Source organism: Rattus norvegicus, chromosome 12, assembly GCF_036323735.1.
Source record: "Rattus norvegicus strain BN/NHsdMcwi chromosome 12, GRCr8, whole genome shotgun sequence".
Lineage (NCBI taxonomy): Eukaryota > Metazoa > Chordata > Mammalia > Rodentia > Muridae > Rattus > Rattus norvegicus.
The window spans coordinates 9,629,676-9,643,596 of NC_086030.1; the positions used below are offsets into that span (position 1 = coordinate 9,629,676).

At 46.5% G+C, this 13,921-nt stretch overlaps 1 protein-coding gene across 4 annotated transcripts in view; it reads right to left on the minus strand.

Moving 5' to 3' along the window:
• The window catches only part of Fry (FRY microtubule binding protein), a 243,032-nt gene that overhangs the window by 99,316 nt on the left and 129,795 nt on the right, over positions 1–13,921 (minus strand). For all 4 annotated transcript variants that reach the window (NM_001170398.2, XM_039089331.2, XM_063271250.1 and 1 more), the window contains exons 18-23: positions 11,820–12,075; positions 9,137–9,319; positions 7,400–7,486; positions 4,318–4,577; positions 3,133–3,322; positions 2,472–2,596 (exon numbers count right to left, since the gene is read on the minus strand). In NM_001170398.2, the coding sequence (NP_001163869.2) occupies positions 2,472–2,596; positions 3,133–3,322; positions 4,318–4,577; positions 7,400–7,486; positions 9,137–9,319; positions 11,820–12,075 (1,101 nt within the window). The remainder of the gene's footprint in view (positions 1–2,471; positions 2,597–3,132; positions 3,323–4,317; positions 4,578–7,399; positions 7,487–9,136; positions 9,320–11,819; positions 12,076–13,921) is intronic.

A 13,921-nucleotide genomic window follows, 5' to 3' on the forward strand; every position in this document is an offset into this window, starting at 1 on the left:
AAAACCTGTAGTAGAAATGTTTTGATAACATTAATATATATTGTATTATACCTCTCTGTTTGTGTTTTATATTGTGTTGGTTTGACTAGGTATGGCCCCCAAAGACTCATGTGTTTGAATGCTTGGCTCATAGGAAGCAGCACTCGTGGGAGGTGTGGCCTTGGAGGAAGTGTATCACTGTGGGGTGGGCACCGAGGTCTTAGATGCTCACACCAGGCCTAGTGTAGCAGTCTCTTGCTGCTGCCTACAGATCCAAATATAGAACTCTTAGCATCTCCTCCAGCACCATGCCTGCCTGGATGCTGCCACCATGATGATAATGGACTGAACCTCTGAACCTGTAAGCCATCCACAATTAAATGTTTTCCATTATAGGAATTGTCATAGCCAAGGTGTCTCTTCACAGCTATAGAAACCCTAAGACATACCTGTATTTTATGCATTCTATGTATACACCTATATGTATTATATATTTTTACATGTGTATATATATGCATATATATGTGTATATATATTTCATTACACACACATGCACGCACATGCGGATCTCACCCCCCCCCCATCTCCAACTATCATTTATACTTGGTATAAGTTATCATCTTTGAGAAATCATTTCTGAATTGCTATGTTAAAACAGATGTGTGATCTAGCTTGCAGCTAGAAAAGTTTGGAAATTCCACACCCCAGGTTAGGATGCATCACCCTCCAGGGGACCAGGGAGGCTCATGGGAATCTACTCTGAACTGAGAGAGAAATCTGAGGTTTTGTCTTGATCGTTCTAATAAAGAAAGAATTGGGCTAGAGAGATGGCTCAGCGGTTAAGAGCACTGACTGCTCTTCCAGAGGTCCTGAGTTCAATTCCCAGCAACCACACGGTGGCTCAGAACCATCTGTAATGGGATCCAATGCCCTCGCCTGGTGTGTCTGAGAACAGTTACAGTGTACTCATGTAAATAAAATAAATCTTAAAGAAGAAAAAGACACAGGATTTATCAAAAAACTCCATTTTAATAACAAAAATATCATAATATAGCATAATATCAAAGGATATTATATTAATATTAGGATATGATCACAATATATAATGTGCAATATTAATGATTATTCATAATATTAACCCTTTTCTACTTATGAATTGTATCTACCAAATGTATTTTATATTGAATATGCACGTTTAAGATATCAACTCAACCAATCTATGGGGCAGATTCCATTTTGTCAAATCGATTTAAATAATTTAAAAAATTACTTGTCCTCATATGGGTCTGTGTTTTATCTGTATGCACAGCTGTACACAACATACATGCAGTACCCATGAAGGCCAGAGAAGGGTGGTGGGAATTGAACCCAGGTCCTCTGCAAGGACAGCCAGCACTCTAACCACTGAGCCTTGGTGCAGCTGTTCACACTGTTTCCTTAGAAGACACTTCATTTCAGTTGTACTAATCTTGCAGCTGTGCAACCTGAGGCCCACGGAGATGATTTAGACTCCTGCCATTGGTTACCTGGAAAGCAGCATCTCCGTCCAGGAACACAGAGAGGATGAGCTGTACACCCGGACTTGCCTTCTTTCAGGGACCGTGAGCTATTTTTTTTAAAGCAGGTCTAACTAATAAACGACTGGCTAAATGCTGGCTAATTGGCACTCTAGTAATGAGAACTTGTAGTTAATGTCAGGGTGAGATGTTCGGGGAGTTCCCTTTCCTGGCTGTTGTTTAGTGTTTCCTTCATCCTCCTCAGATACGGGACTGTAAAACCATATAGAGGTATGGAGTGCTTTGGAGTCCGTTGCAGGGATAGTGGGAAACCACACGCCACCCTTGTTTTGGTGTTGCAGCCACACAATGTCTGGCCAACTGGAAATTATCTTACTTAGAGGGAGTTATCTTACTTAGAGTTACCCAAGTCAAAGATTGCAAATGCAATAAACTTTGATGCTGTAAGGAAGGCTGTTTACCTGCACATCAAACGAAGGCATAAGCAAACCATGCACAGCCCACTAGCACCCAGCACTGGCACCCAGCACTGGCACCTGTACCCACTGGCACTCCAGCACCCACCGGCACCCCAGCACCCACTGGCACCCCAGCACCCACCAGCACCCCAGCACCCACCAGCACCCGCAGCACCCCAGCACCCACCGGCCCCCGCAGCACCTCAGCACCCACCAGCACCCCAGCACCCACTGGCCCCTGCAGCACCTCAGCACCCACCAGCACCCCAGCACCCACCAGCACCCCAGCACTGGCACTCCAGCACCCACTGGCACCCACAGCACCTCAGCACCCACCAGCACCCACTGGCCCCCGCAGCACCTCAGCACCCACCAGCACCCCAGCACTGGCACTCCAGCACCCACCGGCACCCCAGTACCCACCAGCACCCCACCACCCCCCAAGCTCGAGTTAAGAGAAACAGCAATGACTATAGCCATATGTCTGATTTCTGAGAATGTACTGTGATGGACATACCTGAAAACAAGGGAATTTGTCCTTCCGAACCCTAAAACAAGGGACTCTGTGATTTCGATGCTCTCCAGCCTCATCAAAGGCACCAACTGCTTCAGCAGGACGCCCACTGACGGCGTGCCAATGGCCTGCAACGAGGCGAAGTGACAAAGAGGCAATGTGGCAACCAAGTAATAAGTTTCAGGTGACCGAGTCACATCATTCCAGGGACGATAAACTAAAAACTAAAAACCCATACATTTAACACAGGACAATTATTTTTTTACCTGGGGTACAAGTCCTAAAGAAAACTGATTGCCCTTTTCTTTTTTTAAACCATTTAAGTCAGCAAAGCTATCATCGGATAAAGTTGTGGTTTTGAGGTGTCCAATTGGTGGAGAGGAAAACTGGGCGTGGGGCAGACAAGCCCAGCCTCTAGGCACTGAGCACGTGGCGCCCTAGTACGAGCTCCCTTATCTCTCCGTCTTCCTTTCTATACTTGCAGGGGTGGGGGGCCAAAAATTATTCACAGAAGATGCTCGAAGGAATCTGGAAATGTGGCGGATGGAAACTCAGATTCCACACTATTCCAGAGGGCAGGCGTAGTGCAACTCCCACCAGGAACAAGCGCTAACAAGCTAACAAGAACCTTACAGAGTAATCCCCCTGAAGCATGTCATGTCACCTTGTTATCGTAGCTCACTGTACCATCGGGAGTTGTTGCCATTATCTCTGGAGTGGATGCTCGAAGGTGTCCTGGGCTCATAATACTGGGTTTGGCAACTCCAAAACAGAGAATGAGGTAATTTCTCCACAAGGTAACATAGTTGTCTCCACTGCTTGCTGTGCTGGTTTTCTTGGCGTTGACTGGGCTGCTGTCGATGTGGAGGCAAACAAAGGTAGAACTAAATTCCTGATTTTATTGTTTGATTTTTACTTTTTTTTTCTTTTTTTCGGAGCTGGGGACCGAACCCAGGGCCTTGGGCTTGCTAGGCAAGCGCTCTACCACTGAGCTAAATCCCCAACCCCCAATTTTTACTTTTAAATGTGTGTGTGTGTGTGTGTGTGTGTGTGTGTGTGTGTGTGTGCGCGCGCGCGCGTGTGTGTGTACATGAGTGCAGGTGCCTATGGTGACCACAAGAGGGCAGCAGATCCCCGTGGAGCTGGAGTTCTAGGCAGTTTGGAGCCATTCAACCCGTTTAGCCTGGGTGATGGGAACTGAACTTGGATCCCCTAGAGAGCAGTGTGAGTCTCTCCAATTCTTGATTTTGAATGTGAGTTTCAGGGTTCTGTTTGAGTTAGGATCTCACTATGTAGGCCTTTCTGTATGCAGCAGGGCTGGCCTTGACCTTGCAGCGACCCTTCTATCTCTGCCTCTGGATTGTTAGAATTGTAGGCATATATTACCACGCCAGACTGTAAACATCACTTGTTAAGTAAAGATCATTAGGAGGGCTCAAACCATTAGGCAGCTGTCCACCAAGGACGAGAGACTGCACAGAAAAAATTTCGAAGGTCTCTGCATTAAGAGCCAGAGCTTCCTGTACCGGTATACTTAGTCATCTAGATTACTAAAACAAAAGAAAAAAAAAAAAGCAACCACTGTTCTAGACAGAGTATTTTTCTCTCTACTATATATTAAGAATTCTGGGGTTGGGGATTTAGCTCAGTGGTAGAGCGCTTGCCTAGCAAGCGCAAGGCCCTGGGTTTGGTCCCCAGCTCTGAAAAAAAAAGAAAAAAGAAAAAAAAAAAGAATGCTATAGCAGGGAATTTTTAAAAAATTAGAGGGGATTATGGTAGTCTAGCTCTTACGTGGAATGACCGTGTAAGAGAACCAATCACAAGCACTGGAAACACAGGAGCACCTTACTTAGGATCTACCAGCGGCATCACGGACTGCAGCCGGGTGAAGGCGTACGGCCAGGCATAGCTGAGGGCTGTGGGGCAGTGCTTTGGCAGGTTTTCCTGCCGGAGGAAGCTGAAGAGGCAGAGGACCCAGGGGTCTTTGACAGACTGCGCGAAGATCCAGACGTGGGAAGGGCTCTTCACGTCGTAGTGGCTGTTGACCAGGACCGCGTTCCACTCCACCAGCCACTGGAGGTCCACATTGTGGGTCGGAGGTAACGTTGCCTGAGGACGAGAAGCAGGCAGTCACAGATAGACGGGCAAGGCAGAGTTTACCAGGGCTCAGCTGCCGCCCCTGTCTCCACAGCGCCTTTCCTGACCTCCGATGCCACGGACCAGCTCTGGATCTGGGACGCCCATCACATGCAACTCTTGTCCGAGTCGACTGTGCCCCAGTGCTGGCCCATAAGCAGCAGTAAGTGTGAAGATCAATGGTTACGATCATTTTTGTGGTCCTTGTTGCTTTTTGAGACAGGGACTCGTGACACAGCTCTTAGAGGCCTGTAACTTGCTGGGCCTTGAGCTCAGAAAGATCCACTGCCTCCCAGATGTGGGAGATTAAAAGTGTGAGCCACCATGCCTAGCTATAGTCATATTTTTAAGTTTTTTTAAATATTATTTTCAGATTTGTTATCTTTTTTAAAAAGATCTATTTATTTATTATATATAAGTACACTATAGCTGTCTTCAGACACACCAGAAGAGGGCATCAGGTCTCATTACAGATGGCTGTGAGCCACCTTGTGGTTGCTGGGAACTGAACTCAGGACCTCTAGAAGAGCAGTCAGTGCTCTTAACCACTGAGCCATCTCTCCCACCCAATACTAATTTCAAATAACACATCTATTGTTCCAAAGCAGGGGGAAAACTTGCCTTTTTATTAGTTAGGTGTTTACTTATTTACTTGTTTGTTTGTTTGTTTGTTTATAGACAGGGTTTCTCTGGTTGTCCTGGAAATCACCAGGCTGGCCTCAGATTTGGAGATCGTCCTGCCTCTGCCTCCTGAGTACGGGGCTTAGAGGCGTGCGCCGTGACTGCCAGACGTTTGTGAGGCATTTATAAAGTGATTCGTTTCATCTGTTGGGGCAATGAACTCCCCTGGGTAAATGTTGCGGATCTGGCCTCCATAAATCACTGACTGGGTTGGAAGGGGGTGGAATTGGACTTTCAGAACCAGAGAGACGAGATCCTATCCAGGGCTTTGCCTAAATCTGCGTTCTGGGGAAATCACCAAACCTCGAGACAGACGCCTCCTGCATTCCTGACTAAGCGACTGTCAGTGATCTCTCCTAACGTTAGTCAATCAGGTGAGATAATGGACCTAGAAACATGGATGGAGCTTGTGTGTGCTCATCTTCTGAAGTGCAGGAGGCTGACCTGGTGACCTGCTTAGGATCTGAGTCCAGCAAATACAGAAGAAAACGAGTAAAAGTGACGGTTATCTACAGGAAAGGAAGACATGCTTGCATAAGCACGATAGCGGCCATTCCACCTCAGGGTGGGACAACTGCAATGTAAGAGAACGGATACTTCTTTATTCTGGCTGTCCAAGCCTGCAGTGCCTGGCCAATGGCCTTAGTGGTTATCATGATTATGACTGCCCAAAGTTAGCATTCTGCGTTCTGTGTCATGAAAGTCTGTGGAAAGTTTACAGATTCTCCAACGCAGTCATTTGCATGTGTGATAGGCATCTGTGCTAGGCACCAGCTAAGTCACACCCCGCCCCCTGCCCCTTCCAGAAGCCCCTGCCCCTTCCAGAAGCCCCTGCCCCTCCCAGAAGCCCCTGACCCTTCCAGAAGCCCCTGACCCTTCCAGAAGCCCCTGCCCCTTCCAGATGCCCCTGACCCTTCCAGATGCCCCTGCTTGTTTGTGGAGCTGGACTGGATCCAAGTCTGCTCAGGGTAATCTTCTGTTTTAAAAGATGGATGCGTAAGCTGGGAGCGGGCGCCTTTAATCCCAGCACGCTGAAGGCAGAGGCAGGAGGATCTCTGTGAGTTTATGCAGCTATAGGCTTACATTTAGTTGGTACAATGGTAAAAATCTGCCCTGTCCTAAATACCTGTCATCTTAGGTTGTAGATTTATTTTTCCCTTTTGCTTGTTTTTTTTTTTTTTTTTTTTTTTTTTTTTTTGAGACAAGGTCTCACTATACAGACCAGGGTAGCCTAGAACTCGGAGATTCGCCTGCCTCTGCTGAGGTTAAAGGCATCTGTACCACACTCCATAGGCTCAAGCTGCCATACCTGGCTCTAGCATGAGGCTTCTTCTTCTTTTTTTTTTTTTAAAGACTTATTTTATTTATATGACTACACTGTTGCTGTCTTCAGACATACCAGAAGAGGGCATCGGATCCCATTACAGATGGTTGTGAGCCACCATGTGGTTGCTGGGAATTGAACTCAGGACCTCAGGAAGTGCAGTCAGTGCTCCTAACCACTGAGCCATCTCTCCAGCCCTAGCATGAGGTTTCTTAAGAGTCGCCAGTGCCTTTGACCCCAGCACTCGGGAGGCAGAGGCAGGCAGATCTCTGAGTTTGAGGCCAGACTGGTTTACAGAGCGAGTTCCAGGACAGCCAGGGCTACACAGAGAAACACATCTTGAAAAACAAAGTGCTGTGTCCTGAGCTAACCCCCAGCCTAATGATTCTGAGTTTTAATAACTGTGAGGGTCAAAGGTAATAAAAATAAGCCATCTTGGAAATTGTAAAGAAACACATCTGTAGAACTTATGTACTGAGACTGCTGGGATACAAAATATTAAGTACGAAATTAAACAAAGATTACATATTAAAAAACGACAATTAAGGCTAATTAATTTTCCTTAAAAATCCAGACTGATTTTTTTCTTGAAGTTTTCAAAAATATTATCTGTATTCCTAAAGTTCAAACTTTTGAAAAGCTAATCTCGTTTTCTTGGGTATCTGTGCCTCAGGTTATTAATCTGCCCTGAGAGCTCGCACCCGTGGTTTCACTTGGCTCTGTTTTAGGAGACAGGCTCAGAACTCCTATCTGACATCGGAGAGCACTTGGGGGCCACACAGTTGCTTACCGAATCCGACACAGCCACATGAATGAAACTTTCAAGAATGGAAGAACTCAGCTGATCCATGACATCAATCATTGGCCTGTCATCGTCCTGTACAAAGGAGGAGCCAGTTAAACCCCGTGGGAAATGTGTCCTTCCCACCCTCCCCGCAGCCTGCATCCCAGGACATGGAGCAGAACAGCCTGGCAGACAGTGATAACGGTTTTCCTCACAGAGACAAGAAAGAGAAGGCAGGCCCTGAGGAGAGACAGCCTCTCGATTTCCAGTGCAAGATAATTAAAGCTCCGGTTTCAAGCACTTGCACATACTCAAGAGTCTAAATACCAGCATTGCACATCAGTCACAGAGATAGACGCTCGTGCCTCTGTGACAAGCTTAAGGGGCAGAAGCCCTGCAGGAACATGCCTCGCTGGGACACTGAAATGCTCTCATTTGAGGTCACTGGCTTACCAGGATGACTGATAATGTGGCCTGTGACTGAATTATAGTCCCAAAGAAAACACGCCATGGACAAACCCCAATCTCTGTGCTTCCCATGTGAGGCACAACCTTGTCTCTCATCCTGGGAGGGCACATCTTCCCCACCACCATTGAAATAGAGGTGTTTGGCTTGGTGTGGTGACGCTTCAAAGAAGGTGCATTACTTTTCTAGTTCATTCTCTGTATGTGGCAGCTTCTTAATCAGATGAATGTTGAACACTGGGAAAAATGGCCCACAACCAAATTAATCTTAACATTCTTGGTAGAGTGGGATCATTAGGGAAATTAGAAATGGTCTCTTCTGTCACTGTGAGAATATAGGATTTGCCTCCAGTCAATTAAGGATGCTTTTGTGCCCATAAATATCAACAATATGGTTGCACAACGACAAGGCCGTTTGCTAGTCCAGTGTGGCTGGGGGAAGCCGTACAGGCCCCACCCCTTTGGAGCACTATAGGCAGTTAATGGCTGCTGAGAAAGATATTCTTCTCCATGCACAAGCCTTTGATCCTATGAAGTCGGTCCTAGCCGGTGTATGGGTGAGACAACATAGACTCAGCAGATTGAACTTACACACAGTACACACACACACACACACACACACACACACACACTAGTTTCAAAAGAAGAGATAATAAAACTGGGGAGGGGTATGGAGTTGGAGCAGAGAGTGTTGTGTGGAAATACAGTATGAAATTTGCAAATAAAGTTAAAAAGAAAAGAAGGCGTTTTATTATAGCGGCCACAGGGATGGCTCAGCAGAAAGGATCCAGGTTCGGTTCCCAGCACCCACACAGCAGCTCACAACTGCCTCCAACTCCAGTGCCAGTGGATTTGATGACTCCTTCTGGCTCGCAAGGACCCTGTATGCACATGGTGCGCACACTTGGATGGGAGATACATATAAAATAACAAATACAATCTCAAAAGGCAGTTTACATGATCTTAAAAAGAATTTTGTTACAGCCTGGGAATGGCAGTACATGTCTTTAATCCCAGAATTTAGGAAGCTGAGTCAGACACAACTCTGTGAGTTCAAGGCCTGCTGGGTCTACAGAGCTCCAGACCCCATCCTCAAAGCAAAATAAGGCAAAACAGATAAACAAAGGAAACAATAGCCACTACCTAATTAGAAACCCAATAACATGTCAGCGATGAAGTCCTGGCCCTGCATATATTAGGTACACCCGGTAGTAACGTGTTATTGCTAATTTCCAATCCGAAGCTGTCGAAAGGAGGCTTTGGGAGAACACCCCGTACCTCGGGCTGACCCAGGGCAAGGAAGAGGGCTCGAATCTCCTTGAGGATCAACACGGACAGTTTGCGTGTGGCCATCTGGAAGCTGCAGAGCAAGACGAGGGCGAAGCCTTCCACGGCGTGGAGGACACTGCAGTGCGGGCCTCGTTCTGACTGCATCCTGTGGCCGGAGCCGTTGGGAATGAGCTGTGGTGCAAGAAGAACGTTCCGGGGTCAGCAAAACAACAAGGGGAGAAACACGGCTTCTCGGGACAGCTTAGGGACAGTGTGTGAACCGATTATTACTCATGAAATATCCGAATTCCCTTTTTGCCTTTCAGATCAACGGGTGCTTTGTGGTGACGCCCGCCGTCTGTTATCTCTGGTGGGAAATGACTGTTTGAAGGCTGTTCATCGTGAGGAGATAAGTCCTGCCTCTCTGCCCACACCATTTGGGATTATGCTATGGCTGTGATCAAAGTGGTCTGATTTATTTTCACTGAAGTTGCTAGGTACAAAAGACACTATTAAGTTGGATTTTCAAACACTTTACCTTCTATTGATACTAGTGTATGTATATACGTATGTATGAATGTGTATACACACACACACACACACACACACACATTTGGTGGTACTGGTGTATATGTGTGTTTGGTTTCAGACTCTGGGATGAGGTGAATATTTTACATATCAAAGCAGACCTGAGATCCAGGTTCTCCCAGCATCCCTCAGGCCCTACCTGACGTACCCTGCCCCCAAACCTGAACTTTCCAGCCCAGGTGCTGGGCTGCCCTCCCCGACCCCCAGACTCCTCCCCATATGTAATTCAGAAATTTTGGTTTTTCCCTCCTCCCTTGCTCCCTCTCCTTCTCTATGTGTGCAAGTGCCCTTTCTCTCTCTCTCCCCTCTCCGCCACCTCCCCAGGGTAGCTGCCTGGCCTGGGTCCTTGGGGCCAGTGAATTCGGTCAAGAGCAGCTTCTTAATAAACCTGCGTATAATCTAACCTAATCTGGCTTGTACTGGCTCGTTCCCCTGACGGAGAAATAAATTATCAGTGTGTACTGAGAATACTGAACATAGGGCAAGTTCTCTACCCCCCAGTGGCAACTCAAGCCCAAAGCTGGAGTTTTTCCAAGAGAACTTAGGGCTTTTTTTAGGCAGGGAGAGCTCACTGTGGTTCATTTGTATTTAATTTTTAAAAACTTTAAAAAGGCTTCTATTAACTTTTAGTGACAGGCTTGTGTCTGTCTCTGGGTTATGCGCACATGAGTGCAGGGAGAGGCCAGAAGAGGGCGTCAGACCCCTGGAGCACCAGTGAGCTACCTGACAGGGGGACTCGGGTCCTTTGGGAGAGCAGTGTGCACACGTCCCTGCTGAGCTGCCCCTCTGCCCCCCTTTACCTGTATTCTTTTGAGTCAGGGTCTCACCGGCAGCTCAGAGTAACCTAGAATTCATGATTCCCCGTTCCCCGCCTCCAAGTGTTGGGGTTATAGGGTTAAGCCCACACGCTAATTTACACTTTCATAGGTAGAGTCTATTCTACGCTTTGCATGCTTGCGTGAAGAGTTCTGGAAGTTCCCAAACTGCAATCACATGACCCTCAAGCAAAGACAACTAAGAGGCCAGGGCAGGTGCCACTCAGTTCCCTTTTTCAAAGCCACTGGGCTTCCTGTTCTTCCGTCAGTGCACACAGGGACCTGGACAGCACCCTCACTTTTCCGTGGGTGCTGCACGGCTGCCCAAAGTCCCTGAAGGTCTCCGAGCCCCCGATGATACTGTCTATCTAGAACCCGAGATCTGCATGGCCAGTGCCGGCCCGCCTGTGGCTCTGAGACCCTGGTCCCCTTCAATGCATGCTCCAGACTGCTAACAATCGTTTTTACCATTCGCTAGTGACCAAGAAACCTCAAGAGCACCTTTTTGTCCGTGCAAATCTAGGGTGAAGCAATAAATGTTAATTCAGAAAAAACAGCCTGGTGGACAGCTAAGGGCTGGACCTCTCTCTATCTGCCCCAATGCCACCATTTCCGCTCCTCACATGGCCTTGCTGCAGTGAACAAGTCCACCTCTCTTGCATATTGCACGCTGTGTTTCTTGGTTACAATGTGGCTGGCGGAAGAACTAAGGGCCAGCATCATAGGTAGGCCTGAGGTATTGGGAAGGAAGAACTCTAAAGGTGCCCTAGGCTCCCTTTGTGTGTGTATGTGTATATGTGTGTTTGTGTGTGTATATGTGTATAGTGTGTGTCTGCATGTTTATGTGTTTATGTATTTGTGTGTATATCTGTGTATATTTATGTATGTGTATATGTCTGTGTGCATGCGTATATGTGTATTTGTATGTTTATGTGTTTGTGTGTGTATGTGTATATGGGTGTTTGTGCATGTGTGTGTATGTTTATGTGTTTGTTTGTATATGTGTGTACATGTGTACATATGTATGTGTATATATGTTTGTGTGTATATGTGTGTGTTTATGTGTTTGTGTGTATATGTGTGTACATGTGTGTATATATGTGTATGTGTATGTATGTTTGTGTGGATGTGTATGTATGTATGTGTATGTTTGTGTGTATGTGTATATGTGCATGTATATGCGTTTATGTCTGTGTGTTTGTGTGTATGTTTGTATATATGTGTGCATGTGTGTGTGTGCATTACAGAAAACTGAGCATATTCATTAGTGGGCAGTCTGGGGGAATCACCTCTGAGTTTCTGATCTTGGCCTGTTCATAGACTCTTCCCTGTGTCTGTATGACCAGTTTCCACTGGGTGAGCAATTGCAGAAGCAACTTCAGGGAGGAGTCCAGGAGGGTGTGATGCACATCATTGACTTCCCGGAGCAGGAAGTTGGTGAAGCCGAACAGGACTTCTTCCCTCCAGTCGGAGAAGTCGACCAGCAGTCCCTGAAGAGAGTTCTGTGCGATGTGACGCAGTTCATCGTCCATGTGAATGGAGAGCCTGGGAGGAGGAGGGAACAAGATGGCTGACTGATTACACTTTCTTCTAGGTGGAAGAAAGGATGTGCAATTCTCTACTTCTCCTTGGTGGCTAAAAGCCAGCCTCCGTGAATTTTTTTTTAATAAGAATTCTTTTCTTTTTTTTAATTTATTTTTTCCATTTATTTTAAAATTAGGTATTTGTTATTTACATTATTCCCTTTCCCAGTTTCCTGTCCATCAGCCCCCTAGCCCCTCCCTCTCCCCTTCTATAGGGGTGTTCCCCTCCCCATTCTTAATAAATCACCTACATGAAACTTTTTTTTAAAGTTTAATTTTACATTTACTTAAGAGTTACAAAGTACCAGTTCCCCTGGAACCTCTGTGAGCTACCCCTTAAAAATGATTTTATTATTGTTGTTGTTATTAATTAGTATTAGTATTATTTGGGATAGGGTTTCCCTGTATAACCCTGGCTAGACTGGAACTCGCTATGTAGACCAGGCTGGCCTAGAACTCATAGAGCTCTTCCTGTCTCTGCCTCCTGAATGCTGAGATAAAAGATGTGTGCACCAAGCCTGGCTTTATTTTTATTTTATGGGTATGAATGTTTTGTCTGTATGTATCAAGATCTGTGCCTGGTACATGCAGAAGCCAGACGACAGTAATGGATTCCCTGGAACTGGAGTTCAGATGGTTGTGAGCTGCCATGTGGGTGCTGGGAACTAAACCCAGGTCCTCTGCCAGAGCAGCCCGTGCTCTAACCACTGGGCAATCCCCACTGCACATTTCTAAATTGTTTCAAAGTATCTTGTTGTTCATAGTTTGAACTCGCTAGCTTGTAAAAAAAAAAAATTTTTTTTTTTTGTTTGGGACAAGGTTTTTCCTGTGTAGCCCTGGCTGTCCTAGAACCCGCTCTGTAGACCAGGCTGGCTTTGAACTCAGAGATCTGCCTGCCTCTGCCTCTCAAGTGTTGGGATTAAAGATGTGCGCCACCACCACCTGCCCCACCGCTTTTCTTGTTTTAAGTTTATGATTTTAATTGACTACATTTATAGCTGTTTATTTCCTAAGACATATAGGACCGTAATCTTCCATAGATATCAAACCACATTTTAAGGAAGTAGAATAGTGTAGTAGCTGGGAATTAGCACTAAGTGAACAGATCTTAGTCCATAATGGGGATACTGTTTTGAATCAGGTCGTGTATAAAACTCATGTGTTGACATCTGCCCCCCTCTTATAAAGCAAACCTATTTGGAATTATGACCAGAGATAAATACAGACTGGCAAACCCTGCAAGAGGACTTCTGGGGAGAGACAAGCACCAGGAGAAGGTAGAAATAATGACAGCACCATTGGCGGGGAGAATAAACAGTCACGGTGATACTTCTGCCGGCCAGGCAATGCCAGAGGTCACCAGGAAGCCATCAGAAGTACGGTGTGAGGACAGAAGTGAACTCTCTCCCCCGGGCTCACAGGAAAGCAACACCTGGGTTTTGAACTTGCAGCCTCTGGACCTGAGAGGCCATCAGTGCTCTTAGTTAAGCCCCCAGTTTGTGGGGCATTCTTGTGTCTACTTGAACAAAGCCACACAGTTCTGGAACCGGCATTGAGGGCGGAAGCTATGCCACACTGTACTCAGAGGAAGAGAGCTTTCTCAACGAGAGTAACTCAGTCCTCGTCTTACCACGTGCTCGCAAACACTCTGCCATCTGGAATAGGCCTTAACTTCCAGCCCACAGTGCAAGATTTTTCTAAGCCCTCAGGATCCCCCAGGGTGGTGTAGTCTTTGCTAGTCTAGGTGGCCACGCCTCTTGAAATGATGTGGCCTTGAATGCTAAATATGTGAGTATAACTGACCACTC